This window comes from Cetorhinus maximus, chromosome 4 (assembly GCF_964194155.1).
Source record: "Cetorhinus maximus chromosome 4, sCetMax3.hap1.1, whole genome shotgun sequence".
NCBI lineage: Eukaryota > Metazoa > Chordata > Chondrichthyes > Lamniformes > Cetorhinidae > Cetorhinus > Cetorhinus maximus.
Window position 1 is genome coordinate 157,644,260 of NC_135882.1, and position 25,115 is coordinate 157,669,374.

Consider the following 25,115-nt stretch of genomic DNA (forward strand, 5'->3'; position numbering starts at 1 on the left):
TTCACAAGGTTCACTAAATGATCAAAACTTTTCGAATCTGGGACACTGGGTGCCATTAAACTTTGGATCAATCCATAAGTCTTACTCCCACATGTGGATAAGAGCACCTCTTCTCCTCCCCCGCAATGTCATTAGCTTGGAAAAAGAACATGAGTCATTCAACACAATGAGACCAGTCATCCGAGGCAGGATTGAAAGGATATAGCCTTCCAATCTGCGTCAAGCTTTAAGGGGACTGCTTCAACGATTAGAATGGAAATTCTACTTACAATTACCATGCGAGGTACATGGTTCACTTGATTTCCTTCCTCACTTTTTTTGCTTTTTTTACCTTGTCGCCAGTTTGTTGGATCCTTGGTCGCTAGTTTAGTTGGACTAATGGATCGGGGTTGCATGTTTGTTTTGGGATAACCAAGTTGGTACCATAGACATAGCAGATCAGTAGACAATTCTTATGTAGAACACATTCTATTTATTTACAAAGGAACTCAGCAGCTACACTTGTGTACTTACAACAAAAACCCTGTCTCTACATTACAGAATCTTACTCTAGACTACTCACTACTGACCACAGACTACAGACTACTAAGGTAGCCTGTGCTACTCTGTCATTATATAATAAGATCATATGATCTTCTATTATAACATTCTTCTTAAAGGTATATTACACATCAGATTACCACAGAGGCACTCCTCTACAACAGTGTTGCCCAGCAGAAATTACTGGCTACGCGACACTGTTTTAGCCACTTCAGTACTTGGCTGAAAAGTGCTCTGAGATGGCTGGCGGTCATGAAAAGTGCTCTAAAGGCAAGTCTTGCTTTCTTTTACTTGTACTAATTTTAATACATTCCCATACTACAGGCAAATGTAGTTCACGTGTGGTTACTTGACAAGCATCTATCACCATTCAGTATCAAACTTTAGTCTTTCCCTTTCATCGCAATTTGAAATTCTGCCATGAATTGCTAGACACAACAAACCTTCGTGCATCTTCTTGGATTTAGTCTAACAGTCGCGAGTGTCACTGTGGCTTCATCAGATTGATTGTTGAGAGTGTTGACTCGCACAGTGAGACCCGACAGCCCTGCCCCCACTCTCCATCCAGAACGTGATTGGATGCTGCTGGTTCGTTGCCATGGCGTCCCTTGTTGGAGCTGCTCTTTATTGGTTGGGCTGAATCATTCCGCTGGCCTGGAGTGATTACTCTAATTGGTCGAACCGACCAAACCCCTCTGCATACAACGCTGCTGGTGTTTTTGAGGTGTTTTCGTCCATGTTACATATCATTTTAGCCAGTGGCCAATAACGCACAACCAAAAGAAGCAAAGCACACAAGAGGATTAAAAAACATTTGTACTCTGCGTTTTTCATCTTACCATTTTTCCAACGATCTCTCAAGAAAGTCTAATCTGCACATGCATAGACTAGGCTAATATGAATATTGAGCACGCACGCCTTATTTATAGTGTCTTGTGCTGACTTTGTTATTTACTAATCAAAAATACATTAGCCATTTCTGGATTCCCAATTTGCCACATAAGGGGAGTAACTTACTGAATAATACTGTACCATAACTCCATTTGGAAAGGGTTTTGTTTGCTGTCGCTGGCTCCTATTAGAGACAACAATAACTAGCCATTATCACGATTGCTTAAGTTTATTCTGCCATTTTGGGCCTGGTCATGGATGGGTTGAACTGCCAGCCTTCCCCCACAGGCCTGCAATGTGTCCTCCCCATCTCTGGGCCTTGCCCCAAGATTCCATAAATAAGAAGATTCATGAAAACTGGATAATGCTCACAGATGAACCTGTCAGCGAGCAGTCAGAACCAATTAAGTCACTTCAGAGAAAGGCTTTGAGAGTCTTCTCATCATCCTGCTCCTGTTGCCGTGCTCTAGAAGTAGACAGCAGATGCCTCAAACTGTTCAGCTCAGTAACTTCTCCAAACCAATCATGTCACTGTTTAAGCACATTATTTTGGAAAAAAAAATGACAGGCTGGATGAAGAAAGATGCTCACAGTAAGTTGAATTGATAAAATTGTGGTTTTGAAATGTTGTTCTGACAGTTCAAGTCCATGTACCTCAAACCACAGATCTCTAATACACACAGCCAATTAGGAGCTGTAACTGTGAAATTATATACTTATTTATATGGATAATATTATACCCCCTTTATTTATATGAAATTTTTGTCACCAAGTCCCCTTAAATTGTTTTAAATTTATTCATTCATGGAACGTGCAGGTGTCGGCATTAAGGCAGCATTTATTGCCCGATCCTCAATGGAGTTTAGAAGGTGGTTGTGAGCTGTCTTCTTGAACTGCTGCAGTCCATACGGTGTAGATACACCCATAGCGTGGTTAGGAAGGGAGTTGCCGGATTTTGGCTCAGTGATGGTGAAGGAATGGCGATATAGTTCAAGTCAGGATTATGTGTGTTTGAGGACCTGTAGATGGAATGGAACACTGTACAATCATAGCAAACATCCCCACTTCTGACCTTATGATGGAAGGAAGTTCATTGATGAAGCAGTTGAAGATGGTTGGACCTAGAACACTACCCTGAGGAACGCATGCATAAATGTCCTTGGGCTGAAATGTTTGACTTCCAGCAACCATAACTATCTTCCTTTGTACTCAATAGAAAATGATTTCCCACTCTTCAATTTTATTAGAGCTCCTTGATGCCACACTTGGTCAAATGCTGCCTTGATGTCAAGGGGGGTCACTCTCTTGAGTTAGGCTCTTTTGCCCATATTTGGACCAAGGCTCTAATGAAGTCTTGAGCCAAGTGGCCCTAGCCAAATCCAAATTGAGCATTGGTGAGCAAGTTATTGCTGAGTAAGTGCTGCTTAGTAACACTGTCATGACAATTCTATCACTTTTCTGATGACTGAGAATAGACTGATGGGGTAGTCATTGATAGATTTAAATTTGTCCTTTTTGTATACATGATATACAGGGGAAATTTTCCATTTTATCAGGTAGTTGCCCGTGTTGTAGATGTACTGAAAGCTTGGCTAGAGGTGTAGCTAGTTCTGGAGCACAAACCTTCAGCACTACAACCAAGATGTTGTTGAGGTCCATAGCCTTTGCTGTATCCAGTGTGCTCAATTGTTTCTTGGTATCACATGGAGCGATTCAAATTGTCCGAAGTCTGATATTTGTGACAATGAGAACCTTGAGAAAAGGCTGAGTTGGATCATCAATTCAATATTTAAGGCTGAAGATGGTTACAAACACTTCAGCCTTGTCTTTTGCATTCAACTGCTGGGCTCCGCCATTATTGAGGATGGAGATATTCAGGGTGCCTCCTCCTCCTATTAATTGTTTAATTGTCCACCAGCATTCATGACTGGATTTGGCAGGGATGCAGAGATTTGATCTGATTTGTTAGTTGTGGGTTTGCTTAGCTCTATCACATGCCGTTTCCACTGTTTAGCATGCATGTAGTCCTGTGTTGGAGCTTCACCAGGGTTATATCTCATCTTTATGTATGCCTGGGGCTGCTCTTGGCATGTGTTTCTACATTTCTTATTGAACTACAATTCGATCACTGGTTTGATGATGATGGTAGAATGAGGGATATGCCAGGCCATGAGGTTCCAGATTGTGTTTGATACAATTCTGCTGCTGCTGATGGCCCATGAATTCCAAGTTTTGAGCTGCTAGATCTGTTCTGAATCTATCCCATTTAGCACATTGGTGGTGCCACACAACATGATGGACAGTTTCTGCAATGTGAAGGCGGGCCTTTGCCTCCACAAGGGCTGTGCAGTGGTCAAGGACAAATATATCTGTAACAGGTAGTTTGGTGAGGACGAGGTCAGAGAATTTTTCTCTTCGTGTTAAGTCTCTCCACCACCTGCCGCAGGGTCAGTCTGGCAGATATGTCCTTTAGGACTCGGCCAGTTCAGTCAGTAGTGGTGCTACCAAGTCACTTTTGGTGGTGGTCATTGAGGGATGGCATCCGGAGCACATTTTGTTTCATTGCTACCCTCAGATCATATGCTGTGAGGAAGACAAAAAGTGTGAGATTTCAATGGCTTGCCAGCCCCGCCGCCGGGTGGGGGTTTGAGGCAGGGGGGTGGCGGGGGGTGGGGGGGCGGTGTGGGTGGTGCTGGAAAATTCTGGCCATTGTTTCCTCCTGGTTAGGGAATCTAGAACACGGGGGCACAGTTTCAAGGTAAAGGGTTGATCATTTAGAACTGAGGAGAAATTTCTTCTCTCTGAATTTCAAATCTTTGGAATTCTCCACCCCAGAGGATTATGGGTGCTCCATTATTTAAGGCTCAGAGAGACATATTTTTGGTTTTTCAGGGAATCAAGGAATATGGGAAACAGGCAGGAAAATACGTTGAGGCAGAAGATCAGAATGCAGAGCAGGCTCAAGGGACCATATCGTCTACCCCGCTTCTAATTTTCAAGTCCTTATGCTCTAATTTCCTTCCCTAATGGATATCAGTAAAATAGATGGGCTTTATGATTATTGGACAGCTGCATGGTTACAGTTATTGACATTGGCCATATGGACAGTATAATGCCTCTTCAATGAGAAAATATAATGCTTCCTTTCTTTCCATGGACCATCATGATGTTTACTTATTTACTGAGTTCTATTCATTTTTAAAACAAGTTTTTTAAATGTTTCTCTTAAATAATAGAGGTTGCTACTAAAATAGTTTGGAAAAGTTACTAGAGCATACAGGGAGGGTGTATCTGCTGACTAATTATAAGAGTAACACGATGAGGAGACTTTTAAAGCCTTATATGAACTGATTGCATTGTTTCTGACTGCTCTCTGACAGACCCACCTGTTAAACTCATCTTTTAGATTCCACTCAAAGCTTAACTGTGGCCCCATCATATGATGTGTTCCAGTTAGAAAATCCCTCATGCTCCAGTACTGTCTGACATTTGTCTGCTAGGCTTAGTGGGTAGCACTTTTGCCTCAGGTTTTGAAGCTTGTGGGTTGTAGCTCTGCACAAGGACTTAAGCACGTAATCTAAGATGGCACTTCAGTACAGTGTTGAGGCAGCTTTGGTATATCAGAGGGATGTCCTTCAAATGAGACATTAAGACAAGGTTCCCAACACCCTGCTCAGTGTTTTGAGGTGGGCATTAACGATCACAAAATGTGCAGAGTGCTCCCTGCGTACTGCAACCAAAACAGACCGAATTGACAGATAACCCTTTCCACTGCTATTTGGAGGAGCTTACCATTCTCTATTAGCAACTTATTTATCTAAATAACAATAGTCACTGCACTTCAAAGTAATGACTTGTTTGTGAAGTTAGTTGAGTCACGGCTGAGAAGGGTAGATAGAGAGGAACCATTTCCTCTGTGTGGGAGTTGGGGTGAGGGGAGCGGGCTGGTCCAGGACAATGGAGTATAACCTGAACATTAATGCTTGGCCATTCAAGAGGGATTTCTTCACAGAAAGGGTATTGGAGGTCTGAAATCCTTTCCCCCAAAAAGCTGTTGGTGTTAGGTTAGTTGAAAATTTCAAACTAAGATTGATACTTTTCATTTTAGTAAGAGTTATAGAAGCAAGGCAGGTAATTAAAGTTAAGCTTCAGATCAGTGATGATATTCATGAATGGTGGAACAGGCTTGAAGGGCTAAATGTTCCTATGCTGCTCTTAATATAAGTCCAGTGCTGATGGAAGTAGCCATTTATTGTAAATTTGTACAGTGCATATTGGTCTTTCCAGAGTTGATAGTTTATTTAATGGTGCTGTCTCTGAAAGTACTGTAATAAAAAAGTGCTATGTGCATCCCCGCTAAGACCTTCCCAAGGTAATTAATTTGAAGTATTTTGTTGAGTTAATCTGACTGATAGCAGCGTAAATTCACTTTACTTCGTGGAAAGCTAAAAAATCTTAAAGAATGATTGCCCACAAGTTCTCAAATAACCTAATTCCTTTAGAGATTAATAAATGCCTGGGTGACCACACACTAAGAACATATGGTGTCCACTGCTTCATCACCACTTTCCACCACGAGTGGGCACCGCAAGAGATCACCTACATGTTTGACCTAACTAATCGTTGACCCGGAAATAATTATTCTAGTTCAGATAGGCCACACGTTATTTTATTAGTGGCACCCTTTCAACAGTTGACACCACATGCTCATGCTGTGTGGTCACCCAGGCATTTACCAGGGGCAGAATTTTGCCCTTGTCGGGGCGGGCTCAGTGGGGAGGGTGGACGGGGGGAGCGGTCAGGGAGCCGACCGCTGCCCGCAATCAGGGCTGGACTGCAATTTCATACTGGCGGGCCCACAATTAAGGCCCACCCAGCGTGAAACGCGCGCTGCAGCGCTCAGCACTGCCTATGTGGATGGTGGAGGAGGGCGAGTGCAAACTTCACTCATGCACTCAGGTGTGCGCTTGAAAATCTTCCTGAGGCACAGAGCTGCCCCAGGGAGATGAACAGTTTTCAAAAAAAAAAAATAAAGATTTTAAAAATGTTATAAAACAGGTCCCCTCATGTCACATGAGCAGGGACATTTTATAAATGAAATGTGAAATGCTTCATTTTAATTTTATTTGCTGTCGGAAACCTCACCCCGCCCCGCGGATGAGGTTTCCGAAAAAGTGCAAAAACCGTAAGGTCGGACGGGCAGCGAAAAATTTAAGTTCATTATCTTTTTTAATGGCCTTAATAGGCCTTTTAATTGTCGGCGGGTGCGATGCCAATTCCCGTGCACACCTGCCGGCCGAAATATCGCACAATTGCATGTTGACGTCGGGACGTTCACCCGACGTCAATGTGCATCATTTTACGCTTGAGCGGGTCGGGTGCGCACTCGCCCGCTGAAGTACCAAACAGAGAAATCACTGCCAGCTGTTTTGGACTCTATAGTTTACAGATTTTACCAGAAGAATTCCCACCAGGAGGTCCTTTGATCCACTTGCCCACTGAGTAACCAAAGATGGGCAACATGGATAAAAACAGCCCCATCAAATAATGGCCACGGTTAAATGGACCACTTTAAATAGGTCAGTAGGAATGGTGTTGTTTTGTGGAATGTCACCAAACATGATTCACGTACTCTCCTAGAACAATGCAACAAATAGAATATCATATAACGAAATGACTATGAGGAGAGATTGAGTACATTGGTCTTATATTCCCTGGAGTTTAGAGGAATGAGAGATGATATTATTGAAACATATAACATTTTTAAGGGGCTTGAAGATGTTTCTTCATACTGGGAAGGTGTTTCTTACTTTTAAAATGGACAGGCAGGTTGAAAACCGCTGCCAGTAACCCTACACATCCTGAACATTTATACTACTGCTTTCAACCAGCCGACAGTGTAGAAAAGTAAACAAAATTCAGGGAACAGCCATTTAATATAATGTTTGCATCCTGAAGCACTTTACTAACATCACCCCCTTTTCTGCACACAGCACTAAACAGCAGGCCAGAATTTGCTGGCAAATTAACAGGGTGGATGCTGAACGGTTGTTCCCCCTTGTGGAAGAGACCAGAGGGCATAATCTCAGAGTAAGGGGTCGCCCATTTAAAACAGAGATAAGGAGGAATTTCTCCTCTCAGAGGGCACTTAATCTGTGGAATTCTTTACCGCAGAGGGCTGTAGAGAATGGGTCGTTAATTATATTCAAGACGGAGAGAGACAGGTCTTTAATCAATAGGGGAATCAAGGGTTATGGGAAAAAGGCAGGAAAGTGGAGTTGATGTTTATCAGGTCAGCCATGATCTCATTGAATGGTGAAGCAGGCTCAATGGGCCGAATGGCCTATTTCTGCTCCTATGTCTTATGGTCTTATGGCCTTAATGGCAATTTTAAAGCTCAGGCTGTTGTTAGTGTGCAACTGGTCCAACAATTTGTGGCAGGGAGGGATATCCCATGAATTGTGAATGGTGACATATTGCTGGATGATTTGCACCACTCCATCATTAGCCCTGTGCAAACAACAGCTCAGTCCCAATATCGCCGTGAGAACCAAGAAATTGCTGCATTTGCGCATTAATTCCTAATGAAATTTTGTCATCATATGTTAGGGCTGGTGCTTAACAGGCAGATTACCTTTTTAATGCTATTTATTTTCCTGCATGTAACTTTTCCTGTCCCAAATGGGAACAATTAACACTGGAGCATCTCATTCCTCCAGGTAGTTAATTGTTCTTAGAGATTTTTTAAAATTTAAAATCTACATTTATAATTTTTTCTCAATTCTGCTTTCTGTCTCTTTTCATTCCCTAACTCAATCTAGCCTTTTATTCTCACTCTATTTCTCTTTCTGCCCTTGATTTGACTCCAATTCATCTTGCATCCTTCACTGTCCTTCCTCTGTTTCTTTCTCAATCCTTAAATCTTATTGATTAAGGAGATAGAGTGGTTAATCCCATCATACACCAAGATCCCAGATGCCCTGCTGCCCTCACCGTACCCTTGACAGCTGCACTTCCAGCAGTTTGCAGTGCAAAAGGTTATTGAGTTGGGAGGGTGAGGGAACAATCCTAACTAATGCAGAACATCCCTGGATGCCTCATTGCAGCTAATTCTGGGCCAAATGTTTCAAAGCAAAGCAAATCCTCCTCCAGCCATAACATGAGCTCAAAACTGTAAAGAGAAACATTTTCTATTAAATATATTTAATTCACAGAGGACATTAACTACCTTACATTTCGAAACTTGCACAGCGTTACACCTGTGGAAAGCAACTCGGGTGCAGCTGAGGTTGTGGGAGCTTCCATCAGGAAGACTTCAGGTGATGTGGGGCAGAGGTTCTCCACCTTAAGAGGAGGATAGATAAATCTTTAGTAAGGAGAGAAATGGAATTACGTTGCAGCCAACTCAGACCAGCCGCTACTAGGGAGAAAATGACAACATGCTAATTAGGAGGGCGTTGGTCTGAGAGTACATGTACACTGCACCACATTCATGTTCTCTCAGCATTGCACACACTGAGGAAGTGCGCCTCCATTACTTTACCAGTGTTAACTGTTCCACTTACTACGTGAAGCTGTCCTTGTGGAATCTGAGTGGGTCGACCAGCTTCTTTATGAATTATGGCTTCATACCGTACACTTGCACTCACTAGGAACCATATTAAAACTATCCACATTTATTTCACACGATGCCCTCACAGCTGAGAATGACACAGGAAATGTTTCATCCCACAAGTCTGACACTGATTGATTCCAGGTCCTCGAAGTGAAGGACACAGCCATAAACCACTGTGTTAGGACTAGTTTTATAGTCGCTCAAAAGCCGAGGGCACATTTTAAATCTCTCTGGAATCTTCCACAGTTTTACAGGATGTAATAAGGCTGATTGTTTCAAAGTCGAGTAGGATTATTGTTTAGGGTTGGTTCATTTGAAATGCATCTGACACATGTTGCCACAAGTCTTGAATTGACATTTTATTGACTGCGGGCTAAACTCGGTTCCCTGGGGTCCTTGGCTGGATGTTACCTGCTAGAGCTATGAACTGGGCAGCAGTCAGCGCTTTCCCACAAGGAATAAACACACTTTACAAGGCTTCTTCAGACACAAGTGAAATATCAAAACCCTGGAGCCAGTGAAGAGAAGGTCACGTGGCTAATCCGTTGTTCAGGGGTCAAAGTGCTAAGGGCAGGTGGCTTTCTCGGACTTAAAAATGAGAGAATCTCATAGAGGTACGGAAGTTACAAAGTGGAATAAAAAAATAAATATCTGGATTTGTATTTTAAGGGCTAAATTGGTTAAAAACAAGTTAAGGACTGTTAGCAGGAAACAGTTTTCCACCCTAAATTAATGCCTGGAATGATCTGCTAGGTAAGCAAAGGGTAAAATGTTCCCAATCCCACGGCGATGTGTTTGGTGGTGGGACCGGATGCAAAATTTAGAAATCTCGCATTGGGCTGGCTCCCTGATACATCCCCACATCTGAGCGATCTTGCCAGGGGCAGGGCCTGTTCCACTCCAGCTATCCGCCTGGCAGCAGTAGGTAGCTAATTATAATCAATCACGTGCCCATTTAGGGGTGAATTGGTGATGCCTTTGAAATGGGCTCCCTCTGAGATCAAAGCCCAGCAGGTGCCTGGAGGTGGCCTATTGGCAGCAGGTCAGGATGTGTTGTGGGGGGTGGGGGGTGAGGGGGGGGGGCTTCCTCCTCCAAACTGGTAGCCTGGCAGCTGTGGCCACACTCACTTTTAATAATTCAAGACATTTTCAGAGGCAGCCTCCATCCTGAGGTGCCCTCATGGTTTCCCGCCTACATTGGTAGCTCCCTCCTCTCCTGGTGGGGCTGCCAGCTGTCCACAGCCTTAGGCACTCCGGTGAGCCTTCCCTCCTGCTGGCCCTAAATGGATTGGCTCCAGGAGGAGGCCTGGGAAGGTTGCGCAGGCAGGCAGGGTTTGGGCAGCGACGGGATTGGAGCCCACTTATGTTCCCGACGCTCGAGAATCTTCTAAGAGCGGAAGATTCCATCCAAAGTCTCTGCGAGCCATTTGAGAGGCCAACATGGTGATATGACAATCATAGCTTTTTTTTTTAGAAGGATAAAGTGAATTGCTTCCCTCGTATGAAAAGGAATCTCAAATCTAAAATGAGCTATTTCCGATAGGACAGTGAAAATGCTGTCACTTAATTGCTGAGAATAAGTCGCTGGTGGTGAGGGTGGGGAGACTGGGGTGAGGGGGCCTCTGCTGATAGTTGTTGTTACAAATAAAATTTGACTCATTCCAGATTGAACTAGAAGCTGCAAGGTTAAAACATCCACAGTATAAAACACTGGCTGACACTCAGCTCTGCACAATCTGCGCTATAATCGTGCCAATGTGACTCCAAGTTCACGTTTCGAGTCTGTGTGATTCTCCTTCGGAATTCTGAAGAAGAGTCAGACCGGCTCAAAACCCTAACTCTGTTCCTCTCTCCACAGATGCTGCCAGACCTGCTGAGTTTTTCCAGCGTTTTATGTTTTTATTTCAGATTTCCAGCATCCGTAGTATTTTGCTTTTATACCGATGTGATTCCAGCTGTAATCTTTCCATTCCTTCACACAACCCAATAAATGGAGAAACAAGAAAGGCTCTTTTGAATTATTTCATTCATCCCCTGGGTGGGGCACATTCATCACAACATCCTTCCCTTCCTCAGCCCTGTACATTTTAAAAAAAGACTTAACACCTGTAAGTGGTTTGAAGACGTGTTAATTGATCGCAATTTTGACTAAAATGAAGCAAACTATGTAATTTATATTTCCCTCAAGTTCCTAAAATGTAAATTTGAAATTGCGATAATAAAAACCTACGACACCATCACAATTAACAGTTTACCAACTGATTGGAATTTATTCAACTGATTTTTATTTATCTGATAGTGCAGAATCTTTAACATTACAACCACTTAGACTCAATCATCATTATATTAACATAATAGTACCCACATACTGAATAGAAACATAGACCAGGTGCCATATGACCAGCAATGGATTGAAGCGTGGATACTGAGTTATTCAGATTATTTGTATGAGGAGTGGTGTTGGGTTTATAGCTTCAATAGAAACGTAACACTTGTAACTGAGAATCATATTAAAAGGAGTTTCACCAGTTACACTTAAATTAGCTATCACAACACAGATAGGAATTGAACCTAAACCTTCCCTGATCAGTATAATTCAGTAATTTTCTGGATGGCACATTTGAACATTAACCTGTCAGAATAGTTGAATTCTCACTTTATTCAGGAAGCAGTTTCACCATTTTGAATGATTTAGCTGAAAAGAGTTATTGTAATGTTAACTGCCCTTTCTCATTCTGTTGATCTTTGGATTTTTTTTTAGAACTTAAACAGTGACTCCTGATGGCTTATTCAAGGGAACCGGTTGGAAGGAGTTATTGAATCTGATAGCATGAAGGAGCTGAATTAACATCATTTTGGATAATCGTTAACCTAGAGAGCCTTAGTGACGATATAACAGCTGTGTTGTGTATCTTCACCCTACTGAGCTGAGCAGCTCTTCTCAATAAGTCCTGTCCAAGCCAGTGCTTGTAATAACAGTGAAAAAACACAGCACAATTAACATTAAAGAACAAAGTTCATCATTCTTTATAACTATTTCATTTTAATTGGGATCCTGAGTGTGTAGCTGGCTCTTTAATCCCTATTTCCAACATGGAATAATTCAGTAATAATGGGCAGGACTTTACATCCATCGGGCGGGTGTGCGCCCGACCCCATCGGGCATAAAATCTCGTGTGATGACGTCAGACAAGTGTCCCCGACGTCATCGTACACTCGGGTGGTATTTCAGCGCGAGAGTCGGCAGCCTCCCTCCGACAATTAAGAGGCCTATTAAGGTCCTCAATCAAATAATTGACTGCTATTTTTCACCCATCCAACCCTATGGATGGCGGGTGGGCAAATCGCCCAGGTGGCTTTTGATTTTTTATGAAGCCTCATCCACGGGCGGGATGAGGTTTCCAGCAGTCATTCTTTTTTAAAAATGTCATCATTTTTAACATATCCCTCTTCATGTGACTGAGTCACATTTGGGGACATTGTTATATCATTTGTAAAATTTTTATTGGTCAGCGTCCAATTCTTCAGCTCCCTGGGGCAGCCCTGTGCCCACAGGGAGCTGCCATGTGTGCTGCCCCGCGCATGCGCAGGTTTCTGTGCCCGCCATCCTCCCGCCCCACCCCCCCCCCAACCCTGGCAGCGCTGAGCGTTTCAGTGCACCTTTCACGTTGGCTGGGCCGTTAATTGGCCAGCCAGCGTGAAATCGCGGTCAGGGTCCGATCACGGGCGGTGATCCGTTTCGCAATGTCTCCCGGGCCCGCCCGCCGCGCCCACCCCACCAAGGGAAAATCCTGCCCAACATGTTTAGAACTTTGAGGACTGGTCAGTTAATTTTAGTTCATTCTGCTGTTGGGTGTTGGTTACAGTTCGGTAGGTCTGACGAAGTCTTCCTAGACTTATGTAGGTTAACTGTAAGCCTTCATTTACTCTTTATTAACTATTTACAAATATACAGTAAAGGGTACAAGCTAGAAGCTGTCCCCATGCCCGCTGGTACACATGGCTCTGTCCTACACTAGACTGACCCAGGGTATGGGTCATGTGCTCTCTTACATCATTGTGTGGGGGCTGCTGTACTCAGTCCCACATTAACCCTATATGTACCAGACTCTTATAATGCATATTATTTCATGGGATGTGTGAGTCGCTGGCAAGGCCAGCATTTGTTGCCCATCCCTTTGCTAGGTCATTGCAAGAGGGCAGTTGAGAGTCAACCACATTACTATGGATCTGGAGTCAAATGTAGGCCAGACCAGGTAAGGATGGCAGATTTCCTTCCTAGAAAGGCATGAGTGAACCCGATGGGTTTTTACAACAATCAGTGATGGTTTCATGGTCACCATTACTGAGATTAACTTACAATACTGGATTTTTTATTAATTGAATTTAATTTTGAACCCATGCCCCCAGAACATTAACCTGGATTTCTGGACTACTGGCCCAGTGACATTACCATCACACCACCACCTTACCCTATTAACATTTTTTTCCGCAGTCCTATAAACACTACTGTATTCAATATCCATGGCTGTCGATCGCAATGTCTACAGTTCATACCGTACAACATAGGTTTAGTATCAAGGAGCTCTTCCCCTACCTGGCTGTCCAGGGTACATGCATGTCTTGCAGCTGAGAAGATGGTCATGATCTGAGATCAGCCATCACAAGTTATGTAAAAGTGGTGATTCTCTGCTGCTTTTTCCCCTCTCCCTTTCGTGGGGAAAGTGTTGCTTCGCTTCAGCATATATTACATTATGTCAAAGGTCCAGAATGCAGCGCGGCTGAAATAAGAAGCTCATTGTGAAGAAGCGGGGTGATGGGAGGAGCGTGAGAGAAGGTTGGTCGAACCGGATATCTGCTGTGCCATTTCATGCTGCTACACATTGATGCCCTAATGCTCTAGTTAACCACTGGGAGGCATCAATTTTATTTGAATCTGTTGTATTTCTGCAGGATTCTCTTTCCTGCTGATTTCAAACTTGATGAACTCTTGCTGTTCTGTGGCCTTCCTTTCACGTGTTTTCACTGTGATGGGGATCTTGTGCTGTTTGTGAGTGAATTAGTCCCTAAGGAAGGCTCTGGTAGTATTCAAATCTGCCTTAGTACTCCATTTTGTAGGACAGTTGCATGGTCTTCATTTATCTTCATGCTGCTGGTTTAAGCATGCATGTCATAATGTTTTTCTTTCACATGACGTCAGTATTTTGCATTTGCGTCTATATTTTCTGACTTCCAACCTTATATTTTGGAAAAATGAAATGAAGGGTCCCAAAATGGTAAACATGCAGAGTTATATATGGCACCATGTTGGTCTCTCCCTTGCTTCCTTCCTTTCGGACTCCCTTTAAAGACACTCCTACACTCTTTGACCAAGCTGTTGGTCATCTGACCTAATACCTCCTTATGCGGCTTGGCATTATACTTTGTTTTATAATACTCCTGTGATACGGCTTACAATATTACATTATGTCAAAGGCGCTTTATAAATATAAGTTGTTGTTGTTGAAGTCAGCTGATTCTCTGAACAGGAGCACCTAGCTGCCGAACTGAGCCATAAAGACCCAAAACGCTCTCATGTCGGATAAGAATAGCAACAGGGTCAGTCACAATGCTTCCCGTGACAAAAGACACCTGCTGATACTCAATGTCACGACCTATACACGAAAAGTGAGCAACATGTACCTGTGTTGCTAAAATGCTAACCCAGCAGCAAAAATCACCAGAGGCCATGTTGACATTGGGCAAATGGTGCAAAACTGGGTGACACTGAATCAGCTGCCCATGATACATCTCCTCCCATTTTCATTTCCATGGACAAAATTACCCCCAGGAGTGAAGAAGAAAATAGATGTGGGGAAAGTTGTAAGACACTTTGCCAAGGGTCGTATGCCCCCTTAACCAAGCTTAGTTTCAGTAGATTAGCTTCAGTGTTCTGTGCAAACCTGGGTGAAAATATTCTGAAAGAATAAATATAGACAAAACATTTATGATCAGCACTTTCAGCAGAGGGCAAAAACTGAATCTACCAATTTTTTTTTTAATATAAGGCACAAAATAGAATATTAGACTTAAATGGATTTAAAAAGAAATGCATTGCGATGGACCTGCTCTGGAAGTCTGCAGCTGATCCATTCTCCATGAAATGCCTTTGTTACTGTGGTGATAGTTATTTCTTCCACAACTGCAAATAGCTCAAAGAAGATCAATTTCTGATGGCTTGCTCATTATTTGCAGCCGAATAGATGTTAAACCAACCACTTGCTGCCCTGATTGATGAAATGACCTCTGCTGGTCATCATTTTACCTACACCCTCATTCTGGAAGAAGAATAAAAAACAGATTAGGAATTTGACACTGCAACATCAAATAACTACTAGGTTATTAGGGAAAACGCTGAACTGCTCTACTTACCTGCGGAAAGGGCCTGAATATGTATTAGTCATAATGCTGTAGGGTTTATTGCCTCGTTCTACGTTCTATACATCTGATTCCAGGTTTCACAAAAATGCAATATCTGAAGCGTGACAGTGCATAAATCAAGAGGGTTTACTGAATAATGATGCAATCTCTTTTCATCTGCACAGCTTTTTTATCACTTCGTTTCTCTCTTCACTCTCCAAATAGGTCTTCTACAATGGCATCGGTTCCTTTGACCCTGAGATTGACTTATCGAACCAAAGTGGACGAGTGTTCAAGTTAGGAAATGAGACCCACCACTTATTTGTTGGCTTGTACCCAGGGACCACCTACTCATTCACTATCAGGGCCAGCACTGTCAAAGGTTATGGACTCCCTGTCACCAAGCAGTTTACTACAAAGATATCAGGTATTGTTTTCCGACGCATTCATCTTATGCTGTTTGGTAATCATCGCTTCAGAAATATTTTTGTTTGAGGGAGGGGGAAAAAAACTTAAGGCTATTTCTCAAAATTGATTTCCAGAAAACATTTGCCTTCTCAAACTTGAGAAGTGTAGCCCGCACAGGAAATCTATGCTCCATATTTTTAACACTTTCCACCTACTCTAATGCAGAGATGAAGAAACTGGCCGCACTTGGGTGTCTGGCTGGATGATGAATGTACAATTCAGATTTGAACAAACATAGTGCTTGAAAGCAGCTGATGTGAACTAGCCAAGGTGTTACCATGTAGTGAATGGCAATGATAAGGATATAGAGATATTTGGTTCCCTCCCCTGAGGAGACCAAAATTAGATAGTCACTACTAAATCCAACAGGTAATTCAGGATACAATTCTTTACACAAAGAATGGTTAGAATGTGGAAATTGCTACAAGAGACACTTGAAGCAAATAGCATGATGCATATAAGGGGAAGTTAGATAAATGCCTGAAGGAAAAAGGAAATAACAGGCTATACTGACTGGGTTGGACAAGGAGAGTTGAAAGGACGCATGTGTGGAGCCTAAACACTGGCATGGACCAGCTGGATGTGTTTCTGAACTGTAAGTTCTGTGTAATTGTGTGTAAAGAGAAATGGTAATCTCTCTCAAACTGACTGATCCTTTTACACACACTGAACTGGTACTCAAAGCTGTAGAATCAAAGTGAGTTTGTTAACTGCATTTTCCTACATTACTTGAGATTAAGCATATTCAGATAGAGTTAGAGGCTCCTTATGTGTGTTAACACTGGAACCACACTCACCTCTGTGAGATAGAGCAGAATTTTCCCAGGCCCTGGGAGGTGGGTTTGGAGGTGGAATGGGGTGGGGGTGGTGGTGGAGGGAAATATCAAAACTTTAATATTTTAAAATATTTTTTTAAAGTGTGTCAGAAAACTTATTCCTGCATCTGGGGCAGAATTTTGCCCTTGGCGGGGGTGCTCGGCGGGGGTGGGCGGGGGCAGTCGGGAAGCCGATCGCCGCCCGCGATCAGCACTGCACCGTGATTTTACGCGGGCGGGCCAATTAAGGCCCATCCAGTGTGGAACACAAGCAGCAGCGCTCAGCGCTCAGCGCTGTCTGTGCGGGCAGGGGGAGGAGGGTCAGCGGGCCTAGTGCGAACTTACCTGCATGCGTGCAAAAGAACGCTTCAATCTCCCTGAGGCACGGAGCTGTTTAAAAAAAAATGAAGAGAATAAAAATGTCATAAAACATGCCACCTCATGTGACTTTGTCACATGAGCAGGGACGTGTTTTGAATTCAAATGTGAAATTTTTATTTTACTTTTATTTGCTTTAGGAAACCTCATCTCGCCTGTGAATGAGCTTTCCTAAAATGTGCAAAGGCCGCTTGGCGTTTTTGCCTGCCCGCCAACCGTAAGGTTGGGCCGGGCAGTGTAAATTTGAAATTAATTTACCTTTTTAATGGCCTTAATAGGCCTTTTAATTGTTGGCGGGTGCTCTGCCAACACCGGCGCGCGCCCGCGGGACTACGCGATGATGCCGGGACGCTCGCCCGATGTCATCGCGCATCATTTTTCGTTCCTCCGGGTCGGGGGCACGTTCACCCACCGAGCTCAATATTCCGCCGCTGGTCACTTTTCCCGGGCATGGGCTTCATGCCCAGGTGGTAATCCGCCTTGTATTGGCAGAAAGCCAATTAAGGCTACTGTAGCACCAATTAACTGGCTTTTTCCTGGGGCCATTGAAGGTTTGCCAGAGGCACGTGGAAACCGCGCTGTGCCTGCAGCTCATCTCCTCACAGGACACGAGAGCACTGCAAGAGGTCAAAGCGCCGTGCAATGAATGTGTGGAATTAAAACAGAAAATGCTGGAAAAGCTCAGCAGGTCTGACTGCATCTGTGGAGAGAGAAACAGAGTTAACGTTTCGAGTCTGTGTGATCCTTCTTTTCCAGCATTCTCTGTTTTTATTTCAGATTTCCAGCATCCACAGTATATTGCTTTTATCATACTGAATATGTGAAGTTATTTTTAAATGAGTGTATGGGGTTAATTGGCCCACTGGCTTAAAATGGCAGCGCCCCCCCAATCGGGGGCACCAATCGGAGACGCACCTGCTCGTGCCCGCTCCCGCACTTCCCCCCCAATGGCGGGGGGGAGGGGGAAACCTTTCCCAGAGTTAGCGTTTTGAGTCTGTATGACTCTTCTTCAGAGCTAAAGAGATGTAGACTTGATAGTTCTGGGCATTCGGATTTGTCTGTTGGCTCCAGTGTTAATAGCTTGTCTCCAAGTAGTGGGATCTTCTCCCCCTCTCCATTCACCTCATTATCATGCACCATTCTTCATGTGGTTACTGGCCACCCTTCCCTATGGCTGCTCTGTTTGGCCCTTCCACACCCCGTGCCTGCCCGACATCCCTAATTGGTTGGCTCTCCCACTGGCAGCGCTGTAATTGGCTGCCCCTGGGAAGATCGCACCCGATGTCCTGCCATACACGCCTCTAGCTTCCTGACCTGGAATTCATCCTGACGTTGGGATTGGCACGCTCCTATCAAAATTCAGCACATTATCTCCCAAACTCACAACTTCAAAAATCCATAAAAACAAATACAAATTATTAAAAATTCAAGGAGACAACAGTTGAAAATAACTGATTTATCAGTAGAAAGGTACTTCTACTCCTATTCATGGAATCAATTACAAATGAAAATATGTTGAGGAAAATGTTCAATTTAATAATCCCCTAATGGCATTAAGATGTGCAAAATTATGTGAAAATCTGGAGCAGATTAAATTCACTTCTGAGGCTTTGTGTGAGTCCAGAATGGAAAATTTATAGAATTAAACACTACCTATCACTAAATTAAAATCTCATATACAAAATTGGAATGTCAGAGTAGAGGGTGTTCTTCTGAGTTAAGGGTTATTGTTGGAGCTTTACTGTACTGGGTATGGGGTCTAGTTGGCTCAGTTGGCTAGTGTGTAGTTCAGAACAATGGTTTGATTCCTGTTCTGACAGGGAAAGATTTGGGACCTGCCTCCTTGCCCGCCCCCTGAGGGTGGGAAGCAATGGCAAACGACCACAGATAATAAAACTGCCAAGAAAATAACTCAAATGAAGCATGAGCAGACAATGAGCCAAGGACCTGCCTTCAGGCAGAGCACACATGACATGATTCTATTGGGTAGAAATTCTTCCATCTCTTGCATTTATCTAATTGTAGATCATGGGCTTTCAATGTCTTTGTCTGTGCGATAATTTTCAATGAATGCTAGGAACAATTTCTAGGCATCAAACTGAATTCAATTTCTCAAAACTGCCGTGGAGGTGCGACTGCTTTTTCAAAGAGCCAGCACAGGCAAGGCAGCCTGAATGGCCTCCTTCTGTGCTGGAAGTTTCTCTGATTCCATGGTGGGATTTTAACTCGTTCTACCAGATTATTAGTCCGGAACAAGACGTAATCACTAGCATATTTGAACCTTACTTATGTGCAGCAATTCTTTTCAATCTTTGTGCAATACTCAACATTTATCAGTGATACAGCTGATTTACCACATGTCTGCACAATACATAACCAATCAAAACCCTGTTGCAAACCTTTTGCTTCATCTCTGTCTTTAATGGTCTCTATTTTGTCGTTATCAACAAATTTGACAGGCTTACAATTGGTTTCAACATACAGGTCATCAAAGCTGATTATGTAGAAGCCTTGGATTTATGAGGGAGGGAAATGGTGTTCCCCACCTAGATTGCTGTTCAGTGATTCCTGCTGAAATTGTATGCAAGTAGGGAGGATTGAATTCAGGGTAGGAGCAGCCATGGCTACGAGCTGTCCCTTTTTAGCCTCACAAACGAAAAGTGGGCACTTGGACCAGATGGCATGGACACCTGGCACCCGTAGAATCTTAACCAGCACAACTCAAGAGGAGAGGTGTGGGAACTGGGGTGGCCTAGAAAAAAAAGTTCTTTTAAAAATTGGCACAGCAAAGTCTTATTGAAAACCATTCTATCCGTGGCTCCTCCCAGTATGATACTGGGAGCCACTAGATATATTTACAGAAGGGCTGGAGTCACTGATAGTCCGTCATCTTGGCAAATTCACATCAGTCTTTTTCTTAAGTGGTTTCTGGGGAGGACATTTATGAAAAAAATGACATAACCTGGACAGTCCCTTAAACAATAGCGTGGATCAGTGATTAAGTGGGTGCAATTATTCATTCATTTGACACTTGCTATTTTGCAACTTGGATCCATGCTGAGATGTAGAATCTAGAGGCTGTCAAGACAGCTTTGTTCCTGTGAAATATTTCAGTTGAAGACATGCAATGCATAGTGGTTAAGATGCAGAGGTGCGCAACCATGGTAGGTAATGATATGTTCCCTTAATCAAGAATTATACAATTACTGACTATAATGCAGCACATTTTTACTGATTAAGCATCTTCAGTGTTGCAAATGAACAATTTTTAGTTAATCAAATGGATTTTCCTAACTGGACAAAACTAGTCAAAAGGAAAAGCAACCTGAATATTACAGTAAACTCAATTTTATGGAGAAGCAACAAAATACCGGGCGTGTGCTATGAGGAGAATAACAGAGGCTGAAGATCTCTTACCACTGGGAAAGTAGATGACTATGAGAATGTTACAGAGAATAGCAGTTGCTTTGAAGTGCATGTTACAGAGAATAGCTATTGGACTGGAACATGTTACAGGAAATATCCATTAGCTTGTAATGTGCTACAGAGAATAACAATTGGTTTTGGTGCCTGACATCGCGAATATTTAGCATGGAGTGCGTTTTTATGCTGCAGTGACAAATTACTGCAACCTGGCTTTAAATCACTAAGGCCCTTTCCACTTAAAGTTTATAATGGCATCTTCAAACTTGAATTCTGTCATTGAGCAGAAGGTTCCACCATTCAGCACTCTCTGAAGCATGCTCGTAGGGTTCAAATAATATTCCATCTCTTGCAGCTTATAGAATATTCCAAAGCCCAACAGTGTGGAACAGCGTTCAATTGATGGTATCTCGTTTTTTAGTTTTTAATTTACAGTTTCCAGGTGTTTTCTGCTTTCCTGCTTCCTTTGTGTGAATGCTCATATATCCACTGTCACCGGTGTGGGGATTAGGATTGCAAAATTACCGTATGCAGCTTTTGCATTATGCTCAGTCCTGATCTGGTGAAAATAATGAGAATGTTGATGAGCTGCTTTTAAATCCTGTATTTGAGAAAATTACATAGCAAAAAGACTTAACAATATCTTGTTGTCCCCTTTTGTAGCACCATCCATGCCAGCATATGACTATGATGCACCATTGAACCAGACTGACAGCACAGTGACTGTTCTGCTGAAGCCTGCCCAGAGCAGAGGAGCCCCCGTCAGGTAGTTTAACTGAGATGATAGCGGCTGAGAATTGTCTCTGTTCCTTATCTTCGATGCTGATAGCTGAACTGGATATGGGTGGAAGGGGGAAGGCATTTCATAAAATATTTTCAAGTAAACTCGTCTAACTAATGCAATGGTTCAAAATGTTTGCGACATGTATGCTGATGGCCAGCGCCTTCTTTGTGCTCCCGTTGGGTAGCTTGTCCTATTGTTTGACAGAGCTTTGAATCAAGCTTGCTGTTTTGGTTTCCAAAGCGGCAAATACTGAAAAGGTAAGAGGTTTGCGCTGAAGCTTTGCGCCTGCAATATGGGGAACGGTAACGACGTAGTGATGTTACTAGTAATCCAAAGGCCTGGACCAAATCTGCAGAGCCGTGGGGCAAAATTTCATGGGCCCTTGGCCAGCTTGTTTGCCAGTGGGGGGTGGGGGATGGGGCATGAAATTCCCCGGGTAGCATTCCTGCTACCCTCCCAGCCGCCCCCAACCCATCTTCAATCTTATGGGGAGGGCAGCTGGAAAGGCTGAGGGAGGCCCGCCCTCGCCTCATTTGAGGCCCTCAAGTGGCCATCTAATGGCTTCCCGTCTGGCCTCAAATTGAGACCAATAGGAGGAGGTGAGGGACTGGGCCGGGGCAGGCCCAGAAGTTACCATGCTTAGGCCTCAAGCAGGAAGGTGTGCAGGGGCACCCTTTCCATATCGGTCATACCCCCCAAGATCTTTCCCCCGTTGCCGGGTGCTTCCTGCCCTCCCTGGCTTTTCCATTAAGACATCCCCCCACCCCATTCTCTTCCTGCTCCCAGAGCCTCCCCTCCCGACTCTGCCGTGAGATCCTTACACTTTCCTCCATCCTAGCTCCAGGAGTTATATTTGTGGGACTGCCTGTAGTCCCCTACCACCGCTCCCCATGGCACTGCTGGCTCTGCCAGCCAATCAGATTGGAAAAATGCTGGAATCTAATATTCAGGAAGTCTTAACAATGCATTTCAAAAATCATAGTATGATCAGGCAAAGTCAACATGGTTTTCCAAAAGGGAAATTGTGTTTGACATATTTATTAGAGCTTTGTGAGGATGTAACTAGTAGGGTAGATAAAGGGGAGCCAGTTGATGTGCTATACTTGGATTTCCAAAAGGCATTTGAGAAGAAGTCACACAAAAGACTAACACACAAGAATTACTGACTGCTTTTCGTAAGCTTTTTAAACACATCCTATTGTCACAATAGAGTTCATTGGTTCTCTACAAAGTGTGGAGTGGGTGAATGGAGGTGCCATAGCTATGCATGGGGGTTGGGTGTTAGGCATAGCTTGGCATGGAGGGTATGAGGGGCTGTGGGAGGTTGGTGCAGGGGCATAGCTTGGGCGGGTATGAAGATTCCTAGAGTTTGGGGGTAGGGCATAGCTTGACATGGGTGCATTGGTAAGAGCTTTTGAAGTCACCTTTCAAAAGATTCTCTCATCCAGGCTCTGGTTCAGGACACTTCTGAGGTGCCATGAGGACTAAGAACTTTAAAAGCTGGCCCAATTCCATGAAAATAGTGGAGCATGAGGACATGTCTATCCCCACTATGAAGCTGGCCAGGTTGGCAGTGTAGGGTGTGGGCCCGCAACCTGAACCAACCTGCACCCTTAAATGGCACTGGTGAAAATTGGAAACCTCAGGAATGGGTTTGGGAATCTCAGAATCGGCTCACGCCTGCCATTTTCGCACCTCCATGGAGTCTCCCTGACTCTGTGAAAATCCAGCCCAGCAAGTCTCGTAATTAGAAATCCAAAGCATCTTAGCTCCCTCTACAGGAAACAGGGCAAGCAACAGCGTGTCTCCTTAACCAATCAGGTTGAAGAATCCTTATTATGACTCACAGTCTTAAATAGGAAATGTAAGTGACAATATTTCATTCATTGCCAAATTATGAATAGAAAGCGGAATAAAGAAAAGGAAAGAAAGATATGATTAAGAGAGGGAGATGAAAGAGACAAAGAAAAATTTAGAAATGTTATTTAATTCTTTAGTTTTTAAAAATCTCTAGCAATAATGAAATTTTGAATGAATGAGACTCCACACTCCTCCAATTGTTGTAATTAAAATTACAGGCATGAAGGTTTTTAGCTGAGGAAATAGCAAAAGACTGTTTTGAGAGCTGCTGATGAAGGGACATCAATTTAAAGCTGTTATTGACAAAGTGAGGAGAGGTGTTAAGAGAAATGTTTTCATGGAGTGGGTTGCTCTGCCACAGGAAATGGTTGAGTCAGAGGCCATTACCTCTTTTCTGGGAAAATTGGATAAATATTTGAGACAGAGGACTGTACAGGGTTAATGAGGAAAGTGTAGGACAGTGTGATTACTTTTGGTTTCCTCGAGTGAAAAGCTGGTGCATATTTTAGGCAATCACTTTGGTATGCATTTTGTTGCTTGATGTAACTTGCTTGCCTCTCAAGGAGCACATTATAATGATGTTAAAGTTTATGGCATTCCGGTACATAGAATGCACCATGTCAGCTACACGCCCTTGTGCCTTGCAATCAATGTTTCTGGCGAGGAAATAGCAGGGCTGTCTTGTTCTTGTGTATCTCATTTCAAATCTTTACAGCCTTGCAGCTATTATCATTGAATGTATGTATGAATTCACCAAAAGAGAGTCTTCTCTTAAAGTTCATGGGGTCTGAGCTCTGGTATTTCCTACAACTAAATTTGTTGTTGGCATCCTTCCGCTTACAAGAGGTGATGGATATGCAGCAAACAATTCATTTATGTGGTATGTCTTCATTCGATGCACCTTTGCTGGTGGCTGTGAAGGCCAATCATTGAGAGGCAGATTTTGCTACAATTAAGCGCCGCACATGAAGGTGGCATGTAGGTTGTTGTTTCCGGCATTGGCGCCTGTTGACTAAGTTATTTTTTTATATTTAATAATGTCCCTGGAGATGACTGAATTTGGGAAGTATGCTTTCCAACTGAACGTGCAGTAGGTAATTGGGCAGGAAGTAGACATTATCTAAAATAGCATTCGGGGGCCACGTGACAGAATTCTATTTATTCATTTACAATGTGGAAAGTAAACATTAGGTTGTCAGCAGCACTAACACTTTGCAAACTGAATTTGGAATTGACTTACATATTTTAGTGCTGCATTCTGTAATATACTGCTGAGAAAATGCACTTTTTAAGAAAAGTATGCATAAATTATTTATTTGCTTAAATATATTTCATGATATTGACATTCTTGGGAGTATAATTTTTAAGTCTGTAGTGTTCCATTATAGATTATTATTAATTCATGGTCTGATCACCTACTTCTTCATTCAGATATTAGGGCAAACTTGTTGTATGTAAATTGAGCTATAACGTTAGTGGTGTAACAATGAATCTGTAACCTTAGTAAATCTTTCTCACTTGTGTGACAAATTCCTCCACAGCCTTGACCCTCCTATTTCTGTAAGCTCCTCCCTGGAGGGAAGCTTGCAGGTGGAGTTACCATTCGTCTCCTGTTCTTGCCCTTCTCGGGGTAGAGGTCATGAGCTTAGAAGGTGCTGTCGAAGGAATCTTGGTGAATTGCCGCAGTGCATCTTGTAGACAGTATGCACTGCTGCCACTGTGTGTCGGTGGTGGAGGGAGTGAATTTTTACGTTGGTGGATGGGGTGCTGATCAAGCGGGCTACTATGTCCTGGATGGTGTCGCGCATCTCAAGTGTTGTTGGAGTCACACTCATCCAGGCAAGTGTAGAGAATTCCATCATACTGCTGACTTGTGCCATCTAGAGGACGCACAGGTTTTGGGGAGTCAAGAGGTGAGTTACTTGCCACAGAATTCCCAGCC

The 25,115-nt window shown here is 43.3% G+C and overlaps 1 protein-coding gene across 12 annotated transcripts in view; it reads left to right on the forward strand.

Moving 5' to 3' along the window:
• The window catches only part of LOC144679979 (receptor-type tyrosine-protein phosphatase mu), an 855,381-nt gene that overhangs the window by 503,939 nt on the left and 326,327 nt on the right, over positions 1–25,115 (forward strand). For all 12 annotated transcript variants that reach the window (XM_078541013.1, XM_078541014.1, XM_078541019.1 and 9 more), the window contains exons 10-11: positions 15,671–15,872; positions 21,193–21,295. In XM_078541013.1, the coding sequence (XP_078397139.1) occupies positions 15,671–15,872; positions 21,193–21,295 (305 nt within the window). The remainder of the gene's footprint in view (positions 1–15,670; positions 15,873–21,192; positions 21,296–25,115) is intronic.